The sequence below is a fragment of the Rhipicephalus microplus genome, chromosome 5 (assembly GCF_043290135.1).
Source record: "Rhipicephalus microplus isolate Deutch F79 chromosome 5, USDA_Rmic, whole genome shotgun sequence".
Classification (NCBI taxonomy): Eukaryota; Metazoa; Arthropoda; class Arachnida; order Ixodida; family Ixodidae; genus Rhipicephalus; species Rhipicephalus microplus.
In genome coordinates, this window is record NC_134704.1 from 183079181 (window position 1) to 183104445 (window position 25265).

The 25265-nt window shown below is 47.3% G+C and overlaps 1 protein-coding gene across 26 annotated transcripts in view; it reads right to left on the reverse strand.

Annotated features, from left to right (window-relative positions):
- The window catches only part of LOC119173303 (uncharacterized), a 509098-nt gene that overhangs the window by 372071 nt on the left and 111762 nt on the right, over positions 1–25265 (reverse strand). For 22 of the 26 annotated variants that reach the window (XR_012895517.1, XR_012895516.1, XR_012895522.1 and 19 more), the window contains one exon: positions 22389–22452. The exons of 3 other annotated variants lie outside the window; for them this stretch is intronic. Coding sequence is in view for 6 of the 23 variants with exons in the window: in XM_075896271.1 (XP_075752386.1) it covers positions 22389–22452 (64 nt within the window). In the remaining 17 variants the exon portion in view is untranslated. Of the gene's footprint in view, positions 1–14780; positions 14876–22388; positions 22453–25265 lie in introns of those variants that run through there. One more of the 26 variants, XR_012895512.1, reaches the window with a different exon arrangement.

Below are 25265 nucleotides of genomic sequence, written 5' to 3' on the forward strand. Positions count from 1 at the left end.
ACACTCCAAGTACCACCATCTCGCCTCTTTTTATCATATATTCCCCATATAGAAGCACCGCCATTCAGTGGACATTCCAAGGACTAAACGAGAGGTGGCACACGCACACTTTCTTACGGCTTGCGCTTCGGGTCTACTTCCCACCTTTAACCACCTCGAGTTCATGGTATATACTAGTTCATTGTATCCATGGCACTGCGGCTCAACGCTCGCTAAACCTTTCTAAAACCAAGGAGGTTACGCCCAGCGAGTATAACGTAGCAACCTTTTCCTGTCAGGGAGGCAGGAGACGCTCGGAGCAGTAGGACGCACTGTACATCGTCTCCCGAGCCTTTCGGCATTTTCGCTGCGACGCGTGCTTACTGACCAATAATTTATGTATGAGTGGGTGCATGAGGTTATTGGGAACGCGCGGATATCACTCTCTGCACTGGATTTATCAAGATTCTCCCAGGAGCATCTGCTGACCCGACCAACGCCGCTCGCCGCCCTGAGCCTAGCTGGCTCAGCGCGCGTCCGGCTCCTTGCCTAAGCCTGGTGCAGCGTCTCACGCTACTCACATCGTCGTGCCCAGCCGCCCACCGGAATGGAGTGCGTCGTAGAAGGTCATACCATCTCTGAAGAGGAGTGGTCCGACGATTCCTGGCAATCGCCCGGCTATCGTGCCCAGGAACGACGCCGACGGGAACTTCAAAACCAAGGCAAGCCCGTTCTTCAACCGTGTACGTCGGAGAATGCCCGCGCCGCTGTGCCGGAACGCCAACCCCAGGTCAAGTCACGTCCGCCTCGGTTACGTCGGCGGGCACCACTCCCCCGATTGCCGCAAGACTCCATTCATATAGTAGGACGTCCAAGAACGCCCATCGACTTGACGAAAGTGCCGCCGTGGCAATTGCACGACGCCCTGCTCAAGGCAGCTTCACTGCCAGATCAGCCACCAGCAAGTCGGGATCGCCTTCGGACGCACCCCACCAATAATACCTTTACCTTGAGCGTGATCGACTCGCAACGCGCCCAAGCCTACCTTCGAGTGAAGTCGATTACCATCGGCGCTGCTACTATCGAGCTCCATGTCTACGCCCCCCCTCCAGACGACGCCATACGAGGCATCATGTTCCATGCATACGATGACTTCTCAGACGAGGAGATTTTGGCAGACCTACAAGCCAGCAACCCCACCATTCCTATCGTGAGTGGAAGACGCTTGGGCCAAACTAGGCACGTCGTGGTTGCACTAATGACGCCAAACCTTCCAAAGTGGATATTCTACCACGGAACCGACATCAGGCTGTACCCGTTCTACAACAGGGTGGAATCGTGTTTTAACTGCCGCAAGGTTGGTCACCGCACGGATGTTTGCCCGATGCCACGTAAGCAGCGGTGCCGCCGTTGCGGAGAGGAACACCCCACACCAGGACAGGGCGAAACACCCGCATGCACGCCACGCTGCATCGTCTGCAATGGTGCACACAACACCGGCAGCTCAAACTGCAAGTATCGCTTTATCAAGAAGGCGCCACCCACCCCGCAATCGAAGCAAGAAGCGCAAGAACCTTCGTCGAACATCCATCGCAACCCATCTCACAGTGGCTCCTCCAGCAGACGCTCACCATCATCTCGAGACCATTCTGCATCTTTCTCACCACTCGGGAACAGCAGCAACCAGCAGCAGCGCCGAGAGAGCAGGTCCCCATCCCACACCCGGTGCTCAGGGTCTCGTTCAGCTAAACGACGTGGCAGCAGGTGTCGATCCCACAGCAGGCGCCCGAGGTCACGCTCAGCCCAACGACGAGACAGCAGGCCCTCATCTCACTCAAGGTCCAAATCAGCCAGGCGCAGCCCATCGGTGTCTCGTTCATCCAGTCGAGGTCCCGGAGAAGCGTCCAAGTCGGTGGCCTGGCAGCGGGGCGCCCCGGCATCACTACTATTTTCCGATTCACAGGTGAGGGAGTTGGCAAAGGAGAATTCTGCCCTTAAGGCTCAAATCTCGGCCCAGCAGTCCCAGATAGCTAAATTGACTAGCTACATCCAGTCTCTAGAAGCCAAAATAGATAGAGCACTCAGTATCGACAAACAAACTACACCCACATCATCCGAAACACAAGACGCACATCCGAACCCCCTGGCACCAAACCCGGCGTTATCGCCAGTTCCTCAACTTCAGAACGCTAATAAACGCAAGGCAGCTACACCCACAGCTTCACTCCACGCAGACGCCGACATCACTACAAAAGTAACGACGGCAGTCACGGCAGCCATCTCAACGCTGAAATCCGATCTGAACGCTGAAATAGAAACGCGCTTTAATGCGATCCACCAAACCATCCGGGAAACAACCACCTCATTCGCCGTGTTAAAGAGCTCGACCGAAGCTGCACTGGCCGACTTCAGTGTGCAGTTGGCCATCCACCGCACACCATCCAATAGCCGGCAAACACCGGCCCCTACGCCAATAACATAGTCATGGCGGCTCTCCACACGCTCACCGTCTGGCAGTGGAACTGCAGGAGCTTCCGCAATAAGAAGGGCCATCTGCAGCAACATATCCAGCATATTCAAAACCATGCACCAAATGGGGAATGTTCGCCGGACATCATAGTTTTACAAGAAACGAACACTGCCGCTCAACTGCCCGGATACGCATCATATAATCAGAAAATAGACATATCCGCGAGCGCACAATGCCACACTGCCATCTTAGTACACAAGAATGTCACAGCCATTCAACATGAAATTGAGGGTACGAGTATTCATCACACACTGGTGGAAATTATACCAAAAAGACGAGGAGACAAGCCACTCTTCATTTTAAATATATACAGCCCTCCAAGAGATACAGCTGCGGATCTACCTTACATCTTTCGGAAAGCAACAAATCTGGCGAAGGATGCAAAGCTGCTCGTACTAGGCGATTTTAACGCAAAACATCCCGAATGGGGATACCCGAAATCCAACCCCAAGGGTCGCCGATTATGGAGCATCATACACGACCTAGGTTTCAGTATCCTCAATGATCCGGAGCAATCGACGCGAATCGGGAACAGCGTATGTCGAGATACTACCCCAGACCTCTCCCTTTGCAAAAACACGGAGGGTGCCCGTTGGCAAAACACAGGTCACACCGTAGGAAGTGACCATTTCATTCTAGCGGTAACCATTGAGTTAACCACAAGCAATGTAAAAAAACGAGCCACAGCTCGCATTACAGACTGGGATAAATTCCGCCAACTGCGCAAAGAAACGGCACCCGATTCGGTATTGGACTTGAACGAATGGATACTTTCTTTGAGTCGAGATGTGGACGCTACAACATACCAAGCAGACGTAACTCCGGAACAGCCATCAACAGATTCACGCCTTCTACATATGTGGGAGGCGCATGAAAGCCTCATGCGTAGGTGGCGGCGCCAACGTCACAACACAAGGCTCCGCCGCCGCATCTCGAGGCTCGAACGTGAATTAGAAGCCCACACCGCTGTGCTAACACGCCAACAGTGGGGCCAACTTTGCGGCAGCCTCAATGGCCAGATGGGCTGCAAGAAAACGTGGCATCTTCTGCGACACCTGCTGGACCCTGGTAGCTCCAAGTCGGCCGCACGCAAACAGCTCGCGCGAATTGTCCATCAATACCCGGGCACCAACGAAGAGCTGCTGGAGGAGCTCATCACCCGCTACATCAACACATCTCAGAAACAGAACAGCACAGAGCAGTTGCCTGAATACACTGGAACAGCCAACGAACAGTTGGACGCCGACATTTCGGAAAGTGAGGTTTGCATAGCGCTACATAAACTGCGTACAACATCGGCACCCGGTCCTGACGGGGTGACAAATAAGACGCTGCGCAACCTCGATCCAAAGTCGGTAGGGGCCATTACTGAATATATGAATGAGTGCTGGAGGTCCGGCCATTTGCCATCAGAATGGAAACACGCAAGGGTCGCGTTTATACCGAAACCGGGCAAGAAACTCGACCTGGAGAATCTTCGTCCAATCTCGTTGACCTCCTGCCTGGGCAAACTAATGGAGCATGTTGTCCTCTGTCGCTTGCAAAATTTCGCGGAAGAGCACCGCCTACTTCCCCCCACAATGCTGGGCTTCAGGGCCCATCTATCCACTCAGGATGCGCTCATCCAGTTGCATCACGATCTCCTACGACCTGAGAGTGGCACTAGTACCAAGGCTTTGCTCGGTCTGGACCTTCACAAAGCATTTGACAACGTGAAGCATAGTGCCATTTTAGGCAGTCTGTCCGAACTACGATCCGGGGAACGCATATTTAACTACGTCCGTGCTTTCTTATCTAATCGAACGGTTGAACTCTCAGTGGGTGACCTTCGTTCTAAGCTCATCACACTCGGTGATCGCGGCACCCCGCAGGGAGCTGTTTTGTCCCCTTTCCTTTTCAACCTCGCTATGAGGTCACTACCTCCCAAACTTGACACGATACCCGGCCTGCGATACACCCTCTACGCAGATGACATCACGCTCTGGACGACGGTGGGATCCGATGGTCAAATCGAGGAGACTCTTCAAAGAGCAACCGACGTAGTCGTTCAGCACGTGTCAGAGGCGGGTTTGGAGTGTTCCCAGAGCAAATCGGAGCTACTATTACTGCGACCCCCAGATCGCCGCAAAATTAAGACTCCACTTCCTAGTATTAACGTGTATGTCAATGACACGCCAATTAAGCAGGTGGCCCACATGAGAGTACTCGGACTCATTGTGCAAACAAACCACCACAACAACATTACGCTAGACCGTCTCACCGTAACCGTGAACCAGACGGCCCATCTTATATCTCGAGTGAGCGCTCGCAATCGAGGCATGAAGGAGAAAGAACTGCTACAGATAATTCAAGCCTTCGTTTTGTCGCGCTTCACGTACGCCCTCCCTTATTTGCACCTCCTTCAATCTGAGCGAGCCCAACTAAATCGGCTCTTACGCAAAGCGTATAAGGTGGCATTGGGTCTCCCCCGAAACACATCGACAGAGCACCTCCTCAGTCTTGGGCTGCATAACACCTTAGAAGAACTTCTTGAAGCGCATCTTACGGCGCAAATTCACCGATTACAGGGAAGCAGGACGGGGCGTTGGATCCTTGCTAACATTGACCATGTGGTATCTCCTACGGGTAACGATCCGGCTGTCATCCCCCCCAACATCAGAAAGAAATTCCTCATAAAACCACTGCCAAAGAACATGTTGGCCAGCCATCACGACGGTAGAAGGAAAGCGAGGGCCAAATTCTTGCAAAAAACGTACGCGTCCAACCCAACCGTTGCGTACGTTGACGCCGCCCAATACCGAGAGTTTACTAAAGCATATGCAATAAGCGTAATCACTCTCCCCGGCAACAACGCCAATTCACCTCAAATTAAAGCGGCTGCTTCTGTCCGTGTGCTTAATACGACAGAAGCTGAGGAAGCGGCGATAGCGCTAGCAGCAGCATCCGGATTCACCACTATACTCAGTGACTCAAAGGCTGCTATATCCAACTTCGCACGTGGCATTGTGGCCCCCACAACTCTGCGTTTACTACTGCCCAGTCTCCTTACAGATGCTGAGGAAGACGCACTATCCTCCATTGCGCTGGTATGGGTGCCGGCTCACGCGGGGAACCCAGGGAACGAGGCGGCCCACCTATATGCTCGAGGATTCGTCAGCCGAGCGGTGGTACCCGCCTCTGATTTGGAAAACCCTGGTGAAGCCTTGACATCCTACCATGACATCACACAATATTACCGTCTTTCGAGGCAGACAAAACCACCCCCGCACCATAAGCTAACTAAGCGCCAGGAGGTTATCTGGCGCCGCTTGCAAACACATTCATTTCCGTGCCCATACATTTATGCACGTATTTACCCCGACTCGATTGATCCGCATTGCTCGCATTGCGGCTCAATAGCCACACTTAATCACATTCTCTGGGCCTGCAGGGAAGATCCCCCCTCTCTCGATCTCCTAGCCGCTCCCTCGCCAGAGGGGTGGGAGGCAGTTCTGACCTCCACCAGCCTGGCCGTTCAGCTCCAGGCCGTACAAAGGGCAGAGGAGGTGGCCATCAGGTTCAGCCTGGCGGGTCACCTACCTCCTTAAGTCTGACGACAATAAAGTTGTGTTCTCTCTCTTTTCCTGTCAGATAGTGCTCAATATACATGCCAGTGGCTGCTAATGTGAAATGAGAGACAGGAGGATTCAGCTTTTAATTTCCTACGGCTTGCGCTTCGTATCTGCTTCCCCGCTTTAACCACCTCGAATTCATTCATGGTATATACTAGTTTATTGTATTCATGGCACTGCGGCTCAACGCTCGCTAAACCTATCTAAAACTAAGGAGGTTACACCCAGCGAGTATAATGTAGCAACCATTTCTTGTCCGATAGTGCTCAATGTACATGCCAATGGCTGCTAATGGGGATCGCAGCGTGCGCGTTGAATAAAAGCCGAATGCTCCTGTTTCTCATTCCCCATTAGCAGCCATTGGCATGTACATTGAGCACTATTTTTTATTGTTAAACAACGCACAGAATAAATTTCTCACCGGCACCACCATCTCACCATCTCACCATCTTGGAGGTCAAATGTTATACCTATTTCGGGTATGTGCCACTGGTGGTTACGTACTACGAGGGACGCACAAGCCACGCCATAAGGAGCTTCGCCCCTAAAAAAAGAGAACCCCCCCCCCCTCACTGCCGTCGCTAGGGCAGCTGGGCGCCCGGCGCCCGCTTCTCGTTCACTATCGCCTGCATGCCGTGGCGTTTGTGCGTCGCCGTTTCATCCCGCTGTCTTGTGATGGTCGTTTTTTGTACAAAGTGGTCTGAAACGGAAACATTTTCCAATGCTATATGGCACGCTTTATTCAAGATATCATAAATTTCTCTGCATGTGGGCATACACTGAGATGTGCAGTTCCATTGTTACTCTTTTGACTGCAATAAAAGAATACAAACAACTTTCCTTTCCTAAGCTGTCGAGGTATGACACTGTGTCATGCACTAAATAAAAGAGTACTAGTAACTGCATGAAAGCTTTCTGAAACACTGGCCTATGTATGTTGATGCTCATGTTCTACTCAAGGAGGATTTACAAAATGGCTGGAGTGGAAATGACGGCACAGAACTGAAGCCGTTCCTCTGGCAAGATGATGGGTGTGGCTGCCATCTTACTAGGTGCATGATAAGTTATCACCAAACAGCAATTCAAAACGAAGCATTTCCCTCGCAGGCACAACGAGTTTAATGTGAGAACTTTTTCGGACCACATAGTGCTCCAATGCATCTTAGTGTTACTAGTTTTCCTTCGTGAGCCTCTAATTGGAAGCAATGTTCTTTGAAGATTCAGTCATCCATACTAGTTTCTGTGTGTTATTTCGTCGGGAACAACTATCTTTTATTACCGAACTAACATAGCATTTACGCAACATATCAAAGTTACTTGATCTTAAAGTGGGCACTATCAGAAAAGAGCATGTTTCCGTTATCTTGGCAGTGCCAAAAAGTGGCTTCAATTCTTCTGGCAAGGCACTGCTGGAGCATTGCTGGAGCAATTTTTCTTTAATCCTCCTTGGTTCTACCAAACAAGTTGAACTCATGATTTTAGGAAAGCATGGCGAAAAAGAAACAAACCGAAGGCCACGAGACAGAAAAGGATCAAAGTTCAAAATCTATTGGTCGACCTTCGATTAGTGGTTGCGTACTTTGATGATGAACATTAAGTACAGAAGTCAGAAGTAAGGTGCAGAAGTCAGCCGGAAAACCCCGCCGCGGTGGTCTAGTGGTTAAGGTACTCGGCTGCTGACCCGCAGATCGCGGGTTCGAGTCCCGGCTGCGGTGGCTGCATTTCTCATGAAGGCGGAAATGATATAGCCCCGTGTACTCAGATTTGGGTGCACGTTATAGAACCCCAGATGGTCGAAATTTCCAGAGTTCCCACTACGGTGTCTCTAATAATGATATGGTGGATTTTGGACGTTAACCCCACATATCAAGCAATCAATCGAAGTCAACAGGAGAGCGTATAACACCGCCATTTGCTCACTGATCTTTTAAATATTAGGTACAGTTCTCATATTCCAGCATGAATTTGTAACAGTGAACCACAACCAAGAACACCAGTGTACTGCTGTGGAGGTAGTGTACCAGCTATAAAAATCCCCATTTGCTAAAATGCAACTGCTAGCAGTAAGAATAAATATTTTGAGATTCGTTCTGCGGCATTTCTTGACCCCAACTGCACGCCGACGATCGCGAAAGAGATGTGCAGAGGCATTATTTATTTGGAGGGAGACCGACCTGCCCGTCGCTAATTTGTGTACGTCATACTTGACCTTGGCGCGTGTTTCGGCATCCACTTGAACATCTATGTGATGCTGAATAAAGGTAAGAGTAGCCACTCTCCATAAATAGGATAAGTTAAAGACTGAAAATGAGTAAAAATCACTCTATATAGCGAAATATGCGCATAAATTCTACTTGCAGAAATAAGTAATAGTAAAAATGCTAAAAAGATGCTGATGCCCCAGCGTGCAGCTCGCGGCAGTTCGCGCGTACAAAATGCTAATGCGAGAATAGGCACGCTAAAATACCCATGCAACGTTTACGTGCGAAAGCGCATTGTCTTCTAACAGCTGAGAATAGGCTGCTGTCACTGAGACGCGTGTACCTCCCGACGCAAATCAGCCTAATTTCCCACAGCACACGCACGTGCGAGAAACATACGCAGGTTTCGACAGCCGAACACAGCTTCGTCTGCGAATTTCGGTGAGCGTAACACCCGCAGTTCATGGGGAAGCACTAAAATAACGCACAAGCACACAATAATCGTTCTTGCGGAACGGCGCACCATGAACCGAAGTCAGAGCCGAAAGTGCTCACCGTGGTATCTCGAATTCATGAAGCCCTAGAAACTATTCGCTGATCAAATGTATGCACATGGCACAAAAACAGTTCGAGGTTCCGAAGACGGTTTGCGAAAACCCACTTGGTAGATATAATAATAATAATAATAATAATTTTTATTTCCATCAGCGATGGAGGAGACTGCGGGTAAAAGTTGCTTGAAGGCACAAGCAACTTGACAGAGGCCCGCAGCCACCCCTACAGTGCAGGCAGCGATGGCAAACATTCACATAAAGAGAAAAAAAAGTCATAAGAAACACATATTCGGAATACAGATATGTCTAAAAAAAAACACATCAGTAAGGAAGAATGAAAAAAAGCAATATTTTACACTATTTACTATGTTAGCATGAATTGATGAAATGCTCGCGCAGTGTTCGTGCAGAAGTTATTTTCAATTCAATGTGTAATTTATGAAATGAATTTAAAAGGGTTGGCAGCGTGTATGATAGCTTCTGCATAGAATAGCTTGTCCGCGCAGTGACCACCTTCCACTGTTCTATGTAACGAGTGCCGTATGAATGGGTGTTTTTGGCAAGATGAGATAACTCGTGGAAAAACTTTAGGTTTTCTTTTATCTCTCGTTTGAACGCTATACTTAACTTGTAATTGTATAGGGTAAACACGCGGATGACATTTCCCTTCAAGAATAAATCTGAAGTATGGGAATTGTAGGGTACATTGAAAAGCGCCCGTAGAAATTTTTTCTGCAGTACATGAAGTCTTTCAAGATTTGTATATATCGTCGTACCCCATACCAAAAAACAATAATACAAGGAAGAAAAAAAGAGCGCATTGTAAACAAGAAGCTTTATTTTAAAAGGTAATATCAATCTGTGACGCGCCATCATACCAACCACACGAGATAGCTTGCCTAAAACTGATTCGATGTGTAAATCCCAAAGCATATTTTGTGTGAAGGTAACTCCCAGTATTTTCACACTACTCACTATTTCTATTGCTTCATTTGTGTAAAGAAGGGTGATGTGATCGCAGGTTATCTGCTTAGATTTTGGTCTGAAAATCACGGCTTTTGTCTTTTTAGTATTAATTTGCAAAACGTTTGCTGCTGACCATTCTTGGAGCGCCCTTAGAGCAGTGTTGGTGTTATTCTGAAGGCTACCAAGTTCAGGTGACGAAAAAAATAGGCTAGCGTCGTCAGCGTACATAACGTATTTCGCATCACTGTAGATATTTACTAGGTCATTGATGTAAACTATAAAAAGAAATGGGCCGAGAATACTACCTTGAGGAACGCCTCTGCTGATGTGTTTTAAGTCTGAACGGTAATGCTCAATCTGGACGTACTGATGGCGATGATCTAGATACGACTTCACGAGGTTTAAGCAGTGCCCGCGAATACCATAGGTTTCAAGTTTTTTAAGTAGTATGGAATGATAGATACAATCAAATGCTTTACTGAAATCAATGTAAAGGCCGAGCACAAGATTCTTGCTTTCAAATTGTGTTAAAATGAATTCTTTTTGTTGTAGCAAGGCTAACTCAGTAGAAAGGTGTTTTCTAAATCCAAATTGGGCTGTAGATATAAGATTGTGCTTATCGAAAAAATTAGACATTTGCACGTGTATAAGTTTCTCCAGCCCTTCGGATAATACTGGTAATATCGAAATAGGTCTATAATTTTTGATATCGTTTATGTCACCTTTCTTAAAAAGCACAGAAACTCTTGCGATCTGCATCCTCCTGGGAAAGATAGCGCTCGCCAAAGACAGATTAAAGATGTAGGTAAGATATGGACAAATTAAATCAAGCACATACTTGATTGGACGAACCTGCATGCCCTCAACGTCACAACTTGAGCTATTTTTAAGCGAAAGAAAAACTGACAGTACTTCAGACTCTGTAAATGGGCGAAGGAAAAAGGAAGATGGATTGCTATCAGGCATAAATTTTGTAATATCAGCAGATGCACAAGAATTAGAATTGCTCACAAAATAATCATTAAATGTATTCGCCAAATCATCGCCCCATATTTTGTGGCCACCAAGAAATAGCTTTTCTACACGTGGAGACGATTTACGGCGATTTAAGACAGTATTAAGCTTTTTCCATAACATATCGGGTTTTTTCGAGCAGCTATCAAACTCAGCTTGAAAATAGCATTTCCTGTGTGACCTTAGTTCTTTGTTTAGTTTGTTTCTAAGCGACTTGTATTCTTTCAATATGCTTGGTTCCTTACTTTTAATGAACTTGTGATAAAGCGCATTTTTACACTTAATTTTTTGTAACAATTCAGGGGTTATCCATGGTTTTCTTATTTTTTTACCCAATTTAAACTTTTTTTGTGGGAAGTGACGCTTATACACACGAGAAATTTCATCAATAAGTTTACTGTATGCAATGTCAACGTCGTCTATTTTCAGAATTTGCGGAATATCGCTAAGTAGCAATTCAGCTCTAAAATTATCCAAACCTGTTTGTGTAATATTTTGAAAAGAAATGTACTGATGCTTTTCATTTATCGTGAAATTTTGCTTTCTTAGTAGAGCAAATATTGGGAGGTGGTCACTAAGGTCCCACGTTATTACACCACTGTTGGCTTTTGTAGAATCGATATTAGTAATAAATAAATCTAACAGTGTTTCGCTTTCAGTAGTTACCCTTGTCGGTACATAGATTAAATTTTCGCATCCGTTAGAAGTCAGCATGGTTAACATGGCCTTTTGTGGTGCAGAAATGGTCAACAGGTCGATATTAAAATCACCAGCAGACACCAAATAATCGCCAGTTTCTGAAACAAATGATAACAGCTGTTCATAGAAACAAAAGAAACTAGGAAGATTTCCACTTGGTGGTCTATAGCAAACGGAAAACATACAGTCATTCACACGAGCTGTTATTATTTCAAAATCATCACAACAGATACAAAAGTTGGAAAGCAGCTCGCAGTTTACGTGCTCTCTTAGCAACAGCATAACGCCACCGCCTCGGCGATTAGTTCTGTTTACACAATACGATTGATAAGACGGAAATTTGAACAAATCACGATCATCCCTGCACCAAGTTTCACTAAGCATTACTGCATCAAACAGAAAATGAAAACCATTGATGAAGTCATTTATATCTTCTTCCTTGTTATAGAGTGAACGAACGTTTAGATGAAGGCACTTCAAGGAATGTGCGTGATGACTTGTCACAAAAGCGTCTAGCTCGTGTGGAAGAAAGGGACTTTGACTAGCCATTTTGAGGAATGAAATAATCTAGATACAGTCAGCAACTAGCAGGCTTAGACGGGAAAGTCGGTCCTGTGACGCACTACTAACACGGAATCGCCGTCAGATTTGCGCAGCAGGATTTTCCCGTTCTTGTGCCAGGCGTATTTGTACCGATTTTCCCTCGCCCATTCCTTAGCCTCTCGAAGCAGTTGCCGACTTTGGCTGGTCAAGTTCTCTTGGATGAACAGGTTTGATTTCTTTTCTCTCAGTTTTGACCGGTTATGCAGCCATTCGTCTCTAACAGATTGTCTGACATACCGAACGATTATACCTGGTGTTTTGCCAAATTTGCATGGGAGGCGGTGAATGGCAGCGACGTCTGCTGCGTCCAGTGCACAAACGTCAATCATGCTGGCAACAGAATTTACCTTTGCAAGCAAATTTTCACCTTCAGAGACGCTTACACCATGTATTTCCAAGTTAAACTTGCGGCTTCTCCACTCGAGCTCATTTAAATCGGCCTCAAGTTTTTTTGAAGCATCATCACTAGCGCAGGTGTCCTGTTCAAGGCGTTCAAGTCTTTTCCGTATTTCTTTCGTATCTTTTTCTTGTGCGGCAAGCCTTGTCAACATCTCATCGTACTTGTCCGACATGAGCTGTATCGACCGCTCGATGTTTGGCACTGTTTCCCTGAGCGGCAACAACTCGTCTAACTTCTGACTTATGCCACTGAGAATAGATCTGATGTCAACTTCAGCTTCCGGCCTCCCTTCAGTGATCTCGACACTTTTTCCACTATCTTTGCACGTAGAGCAAACCCACTTTTGCCTAGCCGATTCGGACTTCTTTTTATACTGTTTTTCTGATATGCCTGCACATGTTCCAATGTGAAAACAGTGGCTACACTCGCCACATGCCACCGACAATTCATCGGATTTAATGGCATCGTTACATGTAGGGCATGCATTTAGTGTCGACATAGTACCAGGAAATGTAGCACACAGAACAAATACAATTCACTTGGCAGCAGCGGCAGCACAGAAAACTCGCTAAGAACAACAAAGCAAATTTAAACCGGGCGTGAACTAACCTGCGCAAACAGACGAAAATCAGTAGATCTGCCGGTTCTGCCACCGCTGCTGCCAAAGAGCCGCTGTCCTCAGGGTCGGTGACTTTTATAGTGAAGCTCGGTGATGGTGGTGGCCCCCAGCGGTAAGATCGTCGGTAGCTTCAGTTGGAGATATCAGTTGATCCGAAGAAATCGCGGCGTGAAAATGGCACACGATGCGATGAAACTTGATAGCAGGGAGATGGTTTCCACACAGGCCACCGACAGGAAGGCAGTGGTCGACGAAAAAAAAATCTGCGCAAACAGACGAAAATCAGTAGATCTGCCGGTTCTGCCACCGCTGCTGCCAAAGAGCCGCTGTCCTCAGGGTCGGTGACTTTTATAGTGAAGCTCGGTGATGGTGGTGGCCCCCAGCGGTAAGATCGTCGGTAGCTTCAGTTGGAGATATCAGTTGATCCGAAGAAATCGCGGCGTGAAAATGGCACACGATGCGATGAAACTTGATAGCAGGGAGATGGTTTCCACACAGGCCACCGACAGGAAGGCAGTGGTCGACGAAAAAAAAATCTGCGCAAACAGACGAAAATCAGTAGATCTGCCGGTTCTGCCACCGCTGCTGCCAAAGAGCCGCTGTCCTCAGGGTCGGTGACTTTTATAGTGAAGCTCGGTGATGGTGGTGGCCCCCAGCGGTAAGATCGTCGGTAGCTTCAGTTGGAGATATCAGTTGATCCGAAGAAATCGCGGCGTGAAAATGGCACACGATGCGATGAAACTTGATAGCAGGGAGATGGTTTTCACACAGGCCACCGACAGGAAGGCAGTGGTCGACGAAAAAAAAAATCTGCGCAAACAGACGAAAATCAGTAGATCTGCCGGTTCTGCCACCGCTGCTGCCGCTGCTGCAAATATATACCCCCGCAAAACGACTCGCCGCCATGCGATGGTGCTGTGGTGCAATGGGTATAACATTTGCTTCTCGTGCTCGAGTTCGATTCCAGGAATGTGTTTTGCATGTTAATCTCGCAAATATAGGTCAGTGTGATACTAATGGCTTCTTCATTACCTTTCGTCGTAATATTCGCCGGATTCTTGGCGTGAAACCGCTCTGAAAAACGTAACATAATACCTTTTTTACTGAATATACGGCCTAACCACAGGCCGTATCTTGCGAGGAAAAATTTAACCTAAAATCTCGGCTAATCTTTGTCCCGGCTATTCTAAAGGCCACTTCAAATCGGATCGGTTTCTCTGGAACACGGCTACGCAGCCGCCTAGAAGCGGCGGTAATTTGACTTGAATTCGTGCCTGCGGGCGTGTAGTCTGGTCAGGATTTGACTAAGAGTGTAGTTTCAACAAGGCAGCCACTGCGACGCTACAAGACATTGAGACATCCATTTTCATCACAATTGAGGGTGCCTTTACCATCTATAAATCATTGGAGCAAGACAAGCAAGAGTACCACGTCGAGCATACCATTCAGCATCTGTCTACTCAAGTCAACGCAGTTTAGCGACGCAAATATGGGCGCCTTGACATTCAGCCTCGTCAGCCATTTCCCTAGCAAGACTGTTTTACACGGCCTGCCTTCCGTGCAAGACTGAGCTCTAGAAGAACATGATGGCGACCCTACATTACCATCATCGTCCCAGTCGAGTGTCTGCTTCTGCTGCGCTTCGCCTGCTGTGGCCCAACTTTTCGTATGGTCCTGCGCGACACCCCACTTGCAACATCTGCGGAAAGTAAGCGCACTTCAGTGATATGTGCCGGTCGTCAGGAATCTCGGTGACTGTTCGAGATGGTGCAGCTAGGCAGACTGTACTTCCACGTATACGGTTGATATGAAGCAACGGCGAAATTCTTATCTACAAAAACCATGCTACACATCTATGTCAAAGTGCTCTTCCCGTACTCCGGCGATGCCAGCTACGTCTGGCTTTCTTGCCACGGTCAGTGTTTTGCTTGTTCCACCCCAACTACCCGCGCTACAGCAGTACCTGCTCCTGCCGTGATACCCGAGCCCCGCCGTGGTGGTCTAAAGGCTAAGGTACTCGGCTACTGACCCGCACGTCGCGGTTTTGAATCCCGGCTGCGGCGGCTGCATTTCCTATGGAGGCAGAGATGTAGGCCCGTGAGCTCAGATTTGGGTGCACGTTAAAGAACCCCAGGTGGTCGAAATTTCCGGAGCCCTCCACTACGGTGTCTCTCATAATTATATGGTGGTTTTGGGACGTTAAACCCCACATACCATGCCGTGATACCCGATGCTGTACAATCAGCTTCAAATGAAACCCGAACAGCGGAGCGTGTGTTTCAAGCATTAGAAACAGTTTAGTGTGTGCCGTCCAGTCATCACCATTGACAGGCGTGCACATCCGAAGTGGTGCGCGATCCTTCTAGAAATTGTTGTCTCCGTTTCTGCCCTAGTTTTCGTATGGTGATAATGGTGGACATCGTGGGTGTGCCAAGTGCTTTTGACCGTATCACTCGCAATTCCTTGCTTTTACTTCAGTGTCGCAGTGCAATCAGTGTCTTGGCAAGATAAAACAAAAAAAATATAATCGGTTTGCGGTTGATTTTCAAACGATTGTCGTATCTCGTTCGCCAGCGCTGCTTCACCTGCACCCTTCTTTCAGAGACTGACCGCAAAAGGCTTCACTTTACCTGGAAATGCTGAGCGTTTCTTCGGAAGAAAGAGCGCAAACTGTTTCGCTTTACCGGCACCGAGTGACACAGTGTGAAATAGCCAGCATTCTCAACCGAGTATTGTCTACTACAAAAAGAATTTGCCAGGCATTCCGTGATTATGAACTCCGTGATGACAAAGCATGCTAATGTAATCGTCTTCAGCTGCAGTAGTTTAACCTCTGTCTTTTTTTCTTTGTTCCTTTCAAATACCATTATCATACCTGGAACACAAGCATAAATATTGCACTATAGGGGGATCGCGCAGTGCTGCCAAATCTTAAGTGCGAGCCTGTCTGTGTCAACGATTGGTGGAAGGCGCACACTATGCTATTGATAAGGCTTCCGCCACGTGCTCCGCTAAACGTTTCATTTCACGCAGATGGTACATGCTTTTGCTGTGATTTTACCGACAGTCGGTGCTTCGGTGGAGGCCGCCAGTGTTCTACGTACGTAGGAGGCGCATCCATCGGTCGTGCCAATTCTGACTATGCCATTTCCTGCTTTAGGCAGTGGTACTGCTTCTCTGGCGCCCAGCAGTGTCCCATCGGTACCTGATCTTCATTCGCGCTTTCCGGCACCAACAGTAAAGACCATTCACTGCAGTGACCAGCGGGAGACGCCTCGTCTAAAACACGAGGATACCTCACCAGCCAGTTCATACTCCCACAGAACTCACAGAAAAGTGAGTTACTGCAGTACCAGCAGCTTGCGCAAAAATGGCTCCATTAAAGGCGTCGGCGTGGTTGACTTGGACTTCCCACTGTGTAGACTTCCTCTCTCAAAGAAGAAGTGATGTGATATACTTTGCTTCAGTGCATCATTTTGCCTCCGTGTAGCACCTTCGTAATGTATATGTTGTAATTTTTATTGAACTCCGGTCCTTGTTCTTTCTTTGGCCACCCGGTTGCGTCTTTCTTCTGCTTCAGCGCTGCCGTTCAAGCGTGCACCCGGCGTTCTTTCGACGTGGCTTCTTAGGTGCCCACGTCAGTACCTGCTTTACAAGAGAAGTCTGCCAAGTCGTCGATTGTTGACTTAAAAACTTTCGCGGTATAAAGCCAAAAGGTGGCTTAAAGTGGCTGCATGCTCAGGTTCGAGAGCTGGCACGATTATGAGCCGTAATGCAATGCTGCGGCATGTGGTTCCCGGCGGGTGAAAAAAAGGCAGATCTCGCGTACTGTGGGAATCGATGATAATCGAAGCACGAATGAAGCAAGTTGATATATTCCTCTAACAAGAGCACAATGTTACGAGGTACACATAAATTATGCCGTACATGAGTCTAATGCCATGATTATCATGTTTGTATGTATCAATTATCTTCGCTGTCTATTCGCATCATGTGATACTAACTTTCGCATATCTGGAGCTAGCGAAGCAGTTGTGAGCACGCTATGAGCGTAGCATGTAGTCATGTTTTACATCACACGCTTTTAATGACTATTCTGTTTGGACGTGTCATTTACTTTCGTCGTCTATTGACGTCATGTGACTAAATTTAGTATATGTGTTGCTAGTGAGATGGCTGGGAGCGCACTATGAGCGTAGCACGTAGTCATGCTTTACATGACACGGAAATGAAGATTACCACTTGAGAATGTGACATTTACCTTCGATGTCCGTTGATGTCACCCTTCACCAAATTTTTATATCTGGAGCTAGCGAAAGGGCCATGAGCCTGCTATGAGCGCACCGTGTAGTCAAGTTTCACATGATGCGCCTATTATGCTCATGTGTATAAGTGCCATTTACTTTCGTCGTTTATTCACGTTACGTGATACCAAATTCGGTATATCTGGAGAAAGCCAAACGGCTGTGAGCACGATATGAGCGTAGCATGCAATCAATCATATTTCACACAACACACATATCGTGATTATAATGTTTAGACGTATCAGTTACCTTCGTCGTCTCTTTAAGTCGCATGATACCAAAGTTGGTATATTCGGAGCAAGCGAAATGGCTGAGAGTGCTATGAGCGTAGCATGTAGTCATGTTTTACATGACACTCATATTATGATTATCATGTTTCCACCAGTAATATATCTTTGTCGTCCATTCAGGTCAAGAAACACCAAATTAGATATTTGTAAAGCTAGCCAAATATACACAAGCCCACTACGAGCGTAACATGTTCACATGTTTTCACATGACACACATCTCATGATTATCATGTTTGAACCAGTCATGTACCTTCGTCATTCATTGACGTCCCGTAATACCAAGTTTTGTATATGTGAAGCTTGCGAAACGACCACGAGCGCACCATGAGCACGGCGTGTTCTCATGACTTGTCATAACACGAAAATTATCACATGCGTCTCATGATTTCCACATTCAGGTCTGTTGCTTATGCGCGCCATGCAGTCCTACTACACCATACCCGTTTGCAAAATGCCATGTGAACGAATCCACCACAAGAGCCACCAGACCATGAAATGTAAATCATGACATACATGTCGTGATTTTCATGTTATTACCAGTCAATTATTCTCGTCATAGTCATGGTATGCCATACAAATTTTGGTATTGATGCAATTATCGGGACGGCCAGGAGAGCTAAAAGTCATAGGCAGCGAGGTAGATAGATAGATAGATAGATAGATAGATAGATAGATAGATAGATAGATAGATAGATAGATAGATAGATAGATAGATAGACAGACAGACAGACAGACAGACAGACAGACAGACAGACAGACAGACAGACAGACAGACAGACAGACAGACAGACAGACAGACAGACAGATAGATAGATAGATAGATAGATAGATAGATAGATAGATAGATAGATAGATAGATAGATAGATAGATAGATAGATAGATAGATAGATAGATAGATAGATAGATAGATAGATAGATAGATAGATAGATAGATACGCACGCTCGAAGTCGCCAAAGTTCGCTAAGAAATGTTTCGCATTTAAGAGAACAGCTGAACACAAGTCTGCTGCGAAAATGGTGACGTGTTCGTCTAATATACACCGCAGTGTGGCGGCTCAGTTACCTTGGAGTAGCACATGCTTCATGAATTCTAAGTTGACAATGGTGAGATATATCCAGTTAGCGGCTATAGTTAAAACGCAGTGTGGTGCAATGATGTCTCGCACCAGAAAGACATCAGCAATAGGCGTGATGACGTAGTCCGCATCAAGCACAGGTACAGATAGAGATTTAGGCGGTATGCGGATAAAGTCTATGGTACAGAGGCTGTTCTGTAATTCGCAGATAGTGTCTGGCAAAATAGGAAGCTCCAAGCAAACATCGCTGGCAGAACAGTCGATCAGAACAGGATGTGTCGATGAGTAGGCCATCCTCAAGATAAGGTCGTGACTCGTGAGGGCAACTGCTAAGCCCTGTAAAAAGGACGGGAACGTTGCAGTGGTACACATTCCGGTGAAAGGAAAATTTCGCCATCAGTGACGTCTACAGCTTGAGTTATGGTAATTGATTGATATGTGGGGTTTAACGTCTCAAAACCAACATATGGTTATGAGAGACGCTGTAGTGGAGGGCTCTGGAAATTTTTACCACCTGGGGTTCTTTAACGTGCACCCAAATCTGAGCACACGGGCCTACAACTTTTCGGCCTCCATCATAAATGCAGCCGTCACAGCCGGGATTCAATACCGCGACCAGCGGGTCAACAGCCGAGTACCTTAGCCACTAGACCACCGCGGTGGGGCGCTTTAGTTATGGTAGGTGTGAATACTTTCTTGGGGTGACAATAGAGATGCGCGCTGATGATGGACCTCTGAGCTCCTCTATCAATTAGTGCCGTCATATAAATAACGCCCACATGCAGATCAGTTAAGTTCGTGATTGTACCCCAGGTGGTCGAAATTTCCGGAGCCCTCCACTACGGCGTCTCTCATAATCATATGGTGGTTTTGGGACGTTAAACCCCACATATCAATCAATCAAGTTCGTGATTGTATGGACCATGGATAGAGCATATGGGTGAGACAAAAATGATGCAGCTCTACCTATATCAGCTGCACGATTTAGTTTTCCTTCCGGGACGAGGCGTGGTTGGGCGCTGAAGAATGGTAGCGTGGTTGAGGTGACGGGAACGACAGCAATGAGGCGATGGCGAACGAAGCGTAAGGCGTCTGTTGCGTGCGTCAGATGCAGGATACGTAGAGCTGGGCGAACAACATGATGGTGCGTGTATGGAGCGCAAGGCGAGAAGAGTTGTCCCCAATGCGGCGGCTTCCAATTGAGACAGCAGAGGCAGAGCAGATCACCTACCTGGCTTTAGCGGAAGCACATCAGCTTGTTGTCGGGAGGTCTCTATTCTGATGCGTGGCGTGATCTTGAGAGAAACTGGGAGTGATTGTGGGGTGCACTTATTCGCATCGGCTGAGTCGGGTTGAGAGGCGGAGCAGAGGAGACAGGGAAGCCGAGGTTGCAAATTACTCACCGAACGGTGGCCTGAATGACAGAGACCGTGGAAGCGCGTTGCACAGTGGTATGAACGAAGAGGCTGGGGGGGGGGGGTGGCAGGGTGCTGGACTTTCCTTTTCAAGTCGCCGTCGAACGACACGTGGAGAGAGCACGTGGTCATGACAGCCATGACAACACAAGGCACGTGGATGTGACAGCCATGTTCGTTAGCCGAGCAAACTGAGGTACAATGCAGCGGCTTCTGGTTCTTTCTAAGCGGCACCATTTCTTAATGATGAGGTCGATAGTCGAGACGTTGGCGTTTATCAGCAAACTCAAAGCGGATCCGCTACCGCCTTCAGTATGTGTGTTCACCGTGTCACTCTCGGACATATTCCCGTCCGCTTTTAGGCACAGTGCGAATACGTCCTGTGTGTACGAGACATGCGACTTGTTGCATGACAGCACACGGGTAGAGAGTTCCGTCAGTGCTGCCATTTGGGGACCGCATGGGTCCCCAAGAGATGTCGAGCAGCCTTTTCTTGAAAATGTCCCAGCTGGTGAGATCAGTCTCATGAGGGTGGAACAATGCAGAAGACACGCGGTGTGCCTCTCAAGTAGACAATTACGTTGGCCAGCGTCATAGTAGGGTGCCATCGGTCGTTTTTGCTGACACGCTTGTACATGTTGAGCCAGTAATTGACGTGAAGGCTAGTTTTAGCACGAAATGTACGGTGATCGTGGGGGTAGGACACCATTAGATTTTTTGAGGTTGTCGCCACAGCTTTATACGGAGACGGGTTGTTGTCAGCGATAGTAGCCTGAAATAACGGTCCTCGAATAAATGTGACCGCTAAAACATAATAATATTATCGGAGCATTTCCGTCCGAAAAATACGCAGTGATTATAAGGCAAGCCGTGGAGGATGGCAGCGGAATTTTCGCACAGACATCACACAGCACACGAGCCTCTACCATTTCACCTCCACCAAAATGCGCACACCGCGGCTAGGCTTCAGCCCGGGGCTTTCGGACCAGCAGCTGAGTACCGTAATCACTCAGCCACCCTGGCGGACAGAGTGCAAAGTGCACGGGACAGAAGAAGACAGGATGAATGAAGAAGTGCTTTGTGTGTGTGTGTGTGTGTGTGTGTGTGTGTGTGTGTGTGTGTGTGTGTGTGTGTGTGCATGTGTGTGTGTGTGTGTGTGTGTGTGTGTGTGTGTGTGTGTGTGTGTGTGTGTGTGTGTGTGTGTGTGTGTGTGTGTGTGTGTGTGTGTGTGTGTGTGTGTGTGTGTGTGTGTGTGTGTGTGTGTGTGTGTGTGTGTGTGTGTGTGTGTGTGTGTGTGTGTGTGTGTGTGTGTTCAAATCTCTTCCAGACTAGGAATCAATACAACCAGTAAAACACTTGTTTAATGCCTAATTCACACTGAACCATCCGCTTTTTACGGCGACCGAAATTCCCCTGGCGCCGAAACGCAGCGTCGTTCGCACTGGACGCCCTCGCACCGCCGAATATGCCATCTACTACGGGGCGAACGCGGGATGGATGCGCTGTCACCCGGTTGTTGTCGCGGCTCCCAAACGCCACTATGCTATCCGGTGGCGTATACTTCGATGATTCTCGTACGCAGGAAGCAAGAAAAGACAGTACTGCTTACTTTGCTGGCAAGTTGCTGTCTTGTAATGCACGAAGAGCAGAAAAACCACCGACACCAGCGGCGTTGGTGGGTTCGTTTTGCTCTGCAAGACCGCAACAAGCTCGGTAACGCCAACAGCAAGCTCGGTCACCTCTTTCACGAAATACGGAGGCGAAGCAGGCACAGAGTAGGTTGAACTCCCGTTGGTTTGAACATTCAGTTACGTGCACTGCGGCATAACAAGTTAGTAGGGCTTGGCCGCCCTTTCTTAAAATTCCTTGACTAGCGCTCCTATTGGTCCGCGGTGACCGATTCGGCGGCAGACCAGGTGTTCTGTGGGCAGACGCCGCAAAAATCAATCCGAGAGCGATCGGCGCGGAGAGGGCCCTTTCGGCGGATCTCGCCGCCGCCGAACCGGATTCGGAGCTCTTTCGGCGGCCGGAATGCTCAGTGTGAACGCGGCCTAAAAGTGGTAAGTTTTAGATTACAAAAACCGCAATCACTAGCTCTTTACAAGAATATTAACAATGTAACTTACCCAATTAGGCTCTGAAAAGTTGCAAGCCGTCCCAAACTTGTCACAAAACTTTTCTTTGCTCACCCTACAAGGAAGACATGCACGAGCAAAAAAAAAGAATAACGAGTTAAAAACAGTTCATTTCTACTATTGAGTCATCTGTTCATGGACATTATTATAAATGGGACGAATTGTCATTTCGGAAATTATCGATGCCTAGAGAACACGTAGAAGGACCCACAAAATGAAGATTTTGTAAAGTTTTACGCTTTGAACGCGTTTACTTGCAAATGATAAATGCTTGAAATAATTGTGGTTTAGGCGAGTGTTCATTTTTGTTCTGGCTTTACCCACTCGAAGTGTGCAGTTGTTATAATTGGTCATAACATTTTCACTGCATTCAGCCACATGAAAATCATGCAAATCCCCCAAAAAGTACAATAACGTTAGTCTTTGTTCAATGATGAAACTTGGAATCTGTACTGTGCCGCAACAGTCATTCTATACCGCTTGAGCTTTCCAGGAGTTGGGTAAAGAGGGGCCCCGGCTTACAAGATCTTCTTACGAGAAAATTTTCTCATATAACCTTTTTGGAGCATAAGTACATCTGTGAATTAAGAAAGACGAATTAACATCAAATAAGTTGTATATATCAACCATCGCGAAAGTCCTTCTGTGATTTTAACATTCCCGATGGTGTAGTAATATTTGATGCGGAACAAGAAAGGCACGTATGCTAATGCACTGCACCAAAAATGTATGGAAAAAACAGTATAGAAACCATATGCTTCTAAAACTGTTTGAGACTGCATTTACGAGCGGTATGGCAGTCATCGTACGCCAAACAAGGCCAAGTATAGAAACTGTCAGTGGCAACAACTGGACATAAACGGTTTCTTGCCTTTCAGTATTGTTACATAGACACTCATGGTGACACTGCCCTATAGTGCCCTATAACGTCTCGTAATTTTGTTTCTGTAACACAATTCACAATAACGAAAGCCTCAGCGAGCTAGTATGTGCGTTTATGTTGAGTTGATGCAGCGCACACAGGGGAGGATCAAGAATCATCTCTTTTGTTTTCTGTTTTTCGTCTCTTATGCACGGCATCAGCCAAGACTAACCCCCTTCACCTTCCTCAACTGCCATGCATTTTCATTCTTAATAACGGAATTCTTTCAAAAAGTAAGCTTCCTTACGTCTGAATATCTTTCCGTAGTGTTTTCAATATCTTTATTGTTTGTTCGGAATTTTAACCCTATTGCAAAAACATGTAGCGCAATACCAGTACGTTTTTTGACACTGGTACACGCTGGAGACGCTGGTACACTCTTCTAATCACTGGCCCTTCGCTGGGCGCACTGGGAACAAGCTGTGTCGCACAGGTAGGGACGCTGGCTTAACCACTGTAATGCTGGTGTGCACTGCGAAGCGCTGGACACGCTGAAATTTTCACTGGCAAGCGCTGGTGAATAGTGGAGCACGCACTGTTTCTACCAGTGCAGCTGCAGCGTGCATGTTATTGTAACGTGTGCTGTGGTTTGTTTCGGTGTCGTTGGGTATAAAACGCTTGATTCGGTGGCAGGGAGAGACGCTACCCTAACAGATACCGAGCATACGTAATTTTTAACAGATACCGAGCATACCTAACTCTGAGACATGAACTCTTAATTGCACAGCAGCGCACACAGCAAGAGAACGCGCCCTAACGTCTGCAAGGCGTGGTTCATTCCGTTAATTAAAACGGCCAGCATCGCTCATGCACTCGCAAAATGCACCGCGGACGACACCAAACTCACGCGAGAAAGCCACGACAGGGGCAAATTTCTCTACCATATTTGGCGGCAGTCTGGCAACACTGACCCGCTCAGTCTGGCAACAACTTATGCAACGCTAAACAGAACCGTTCAAATACATATCTGGCGTGCCAGATTACATAGTTGCAGTTATATCGATACCTGCAACTAAGAAACCGCCGAAGAAATGAGTAAAGCAATCCACTGAAGAAGTATGCCAGTATGTTAGTTCACTAACGCGTACCAAACTGCCAACTAAAATTGCGTGTTCTTACGTGCGAGTCAAAGAAGTACCGGCTCCTGCGCTCAGAAGGAAGCTTTTGGTGACAGCCTACGTTGCTGAAAGCACGACACATTGATCGTCGCCGCTCCTTGTGAAGGCACCACACACGCGGATAAATGGTCAATTTAGGCTCAAGGATGTCTAAACTGTACTTTACAGTCATTCTTACACTTTCGAATTGTGCCTGCTTAAAGTAAAAAACGCCGGCAGACCGACGCCTATTGTACCGACGCGGGCGGCACAATAGGCCTCGCTGGGACGGGGCACTGGGTAAGGCTGCTTTCGAAACAGCTGAGTTGCAATGCTTGAAGTTTATGCATTTGAGCTTCGCAATATTTCTAAGTGTTACCTAAACTGTACCTGAAGTAAGTGTAGGGTCAATGAATGCCAGATATGCATTTGTGGAGTGGCGATGGCGAGCGACAGCCGTTTTTTTGGTCTCCGCTGGCAGTAAAAAGTGGGCGTGCCAGTGTACAGGCATATGCAGTTATATCAATACCGACAATTAAATAAACACCCATAAAAATACCAATGCAATCCACTGAAAACGTATACCAAGGAGTCAGTTCACGAAGGCGTACTAAATTACCAACTGAAAATTGCGTGTTGTTACATATCAGTCGGAGAAGTACCGGCTAAGTGCGGCCGGCAGCTTTCGACGACAGCCTGCGTAGCTGAAAGCGCGACTTTCGATCGTCAGCGCTCCTTGTGCGAACATCAACACAAGACAAAATAGTTGATTTAGGTTCATAGATGTCTAAACTATACTTTACAGTTATTCTCACACTTTAAAGACGTGTGTACACGAAGCAAGAAGCG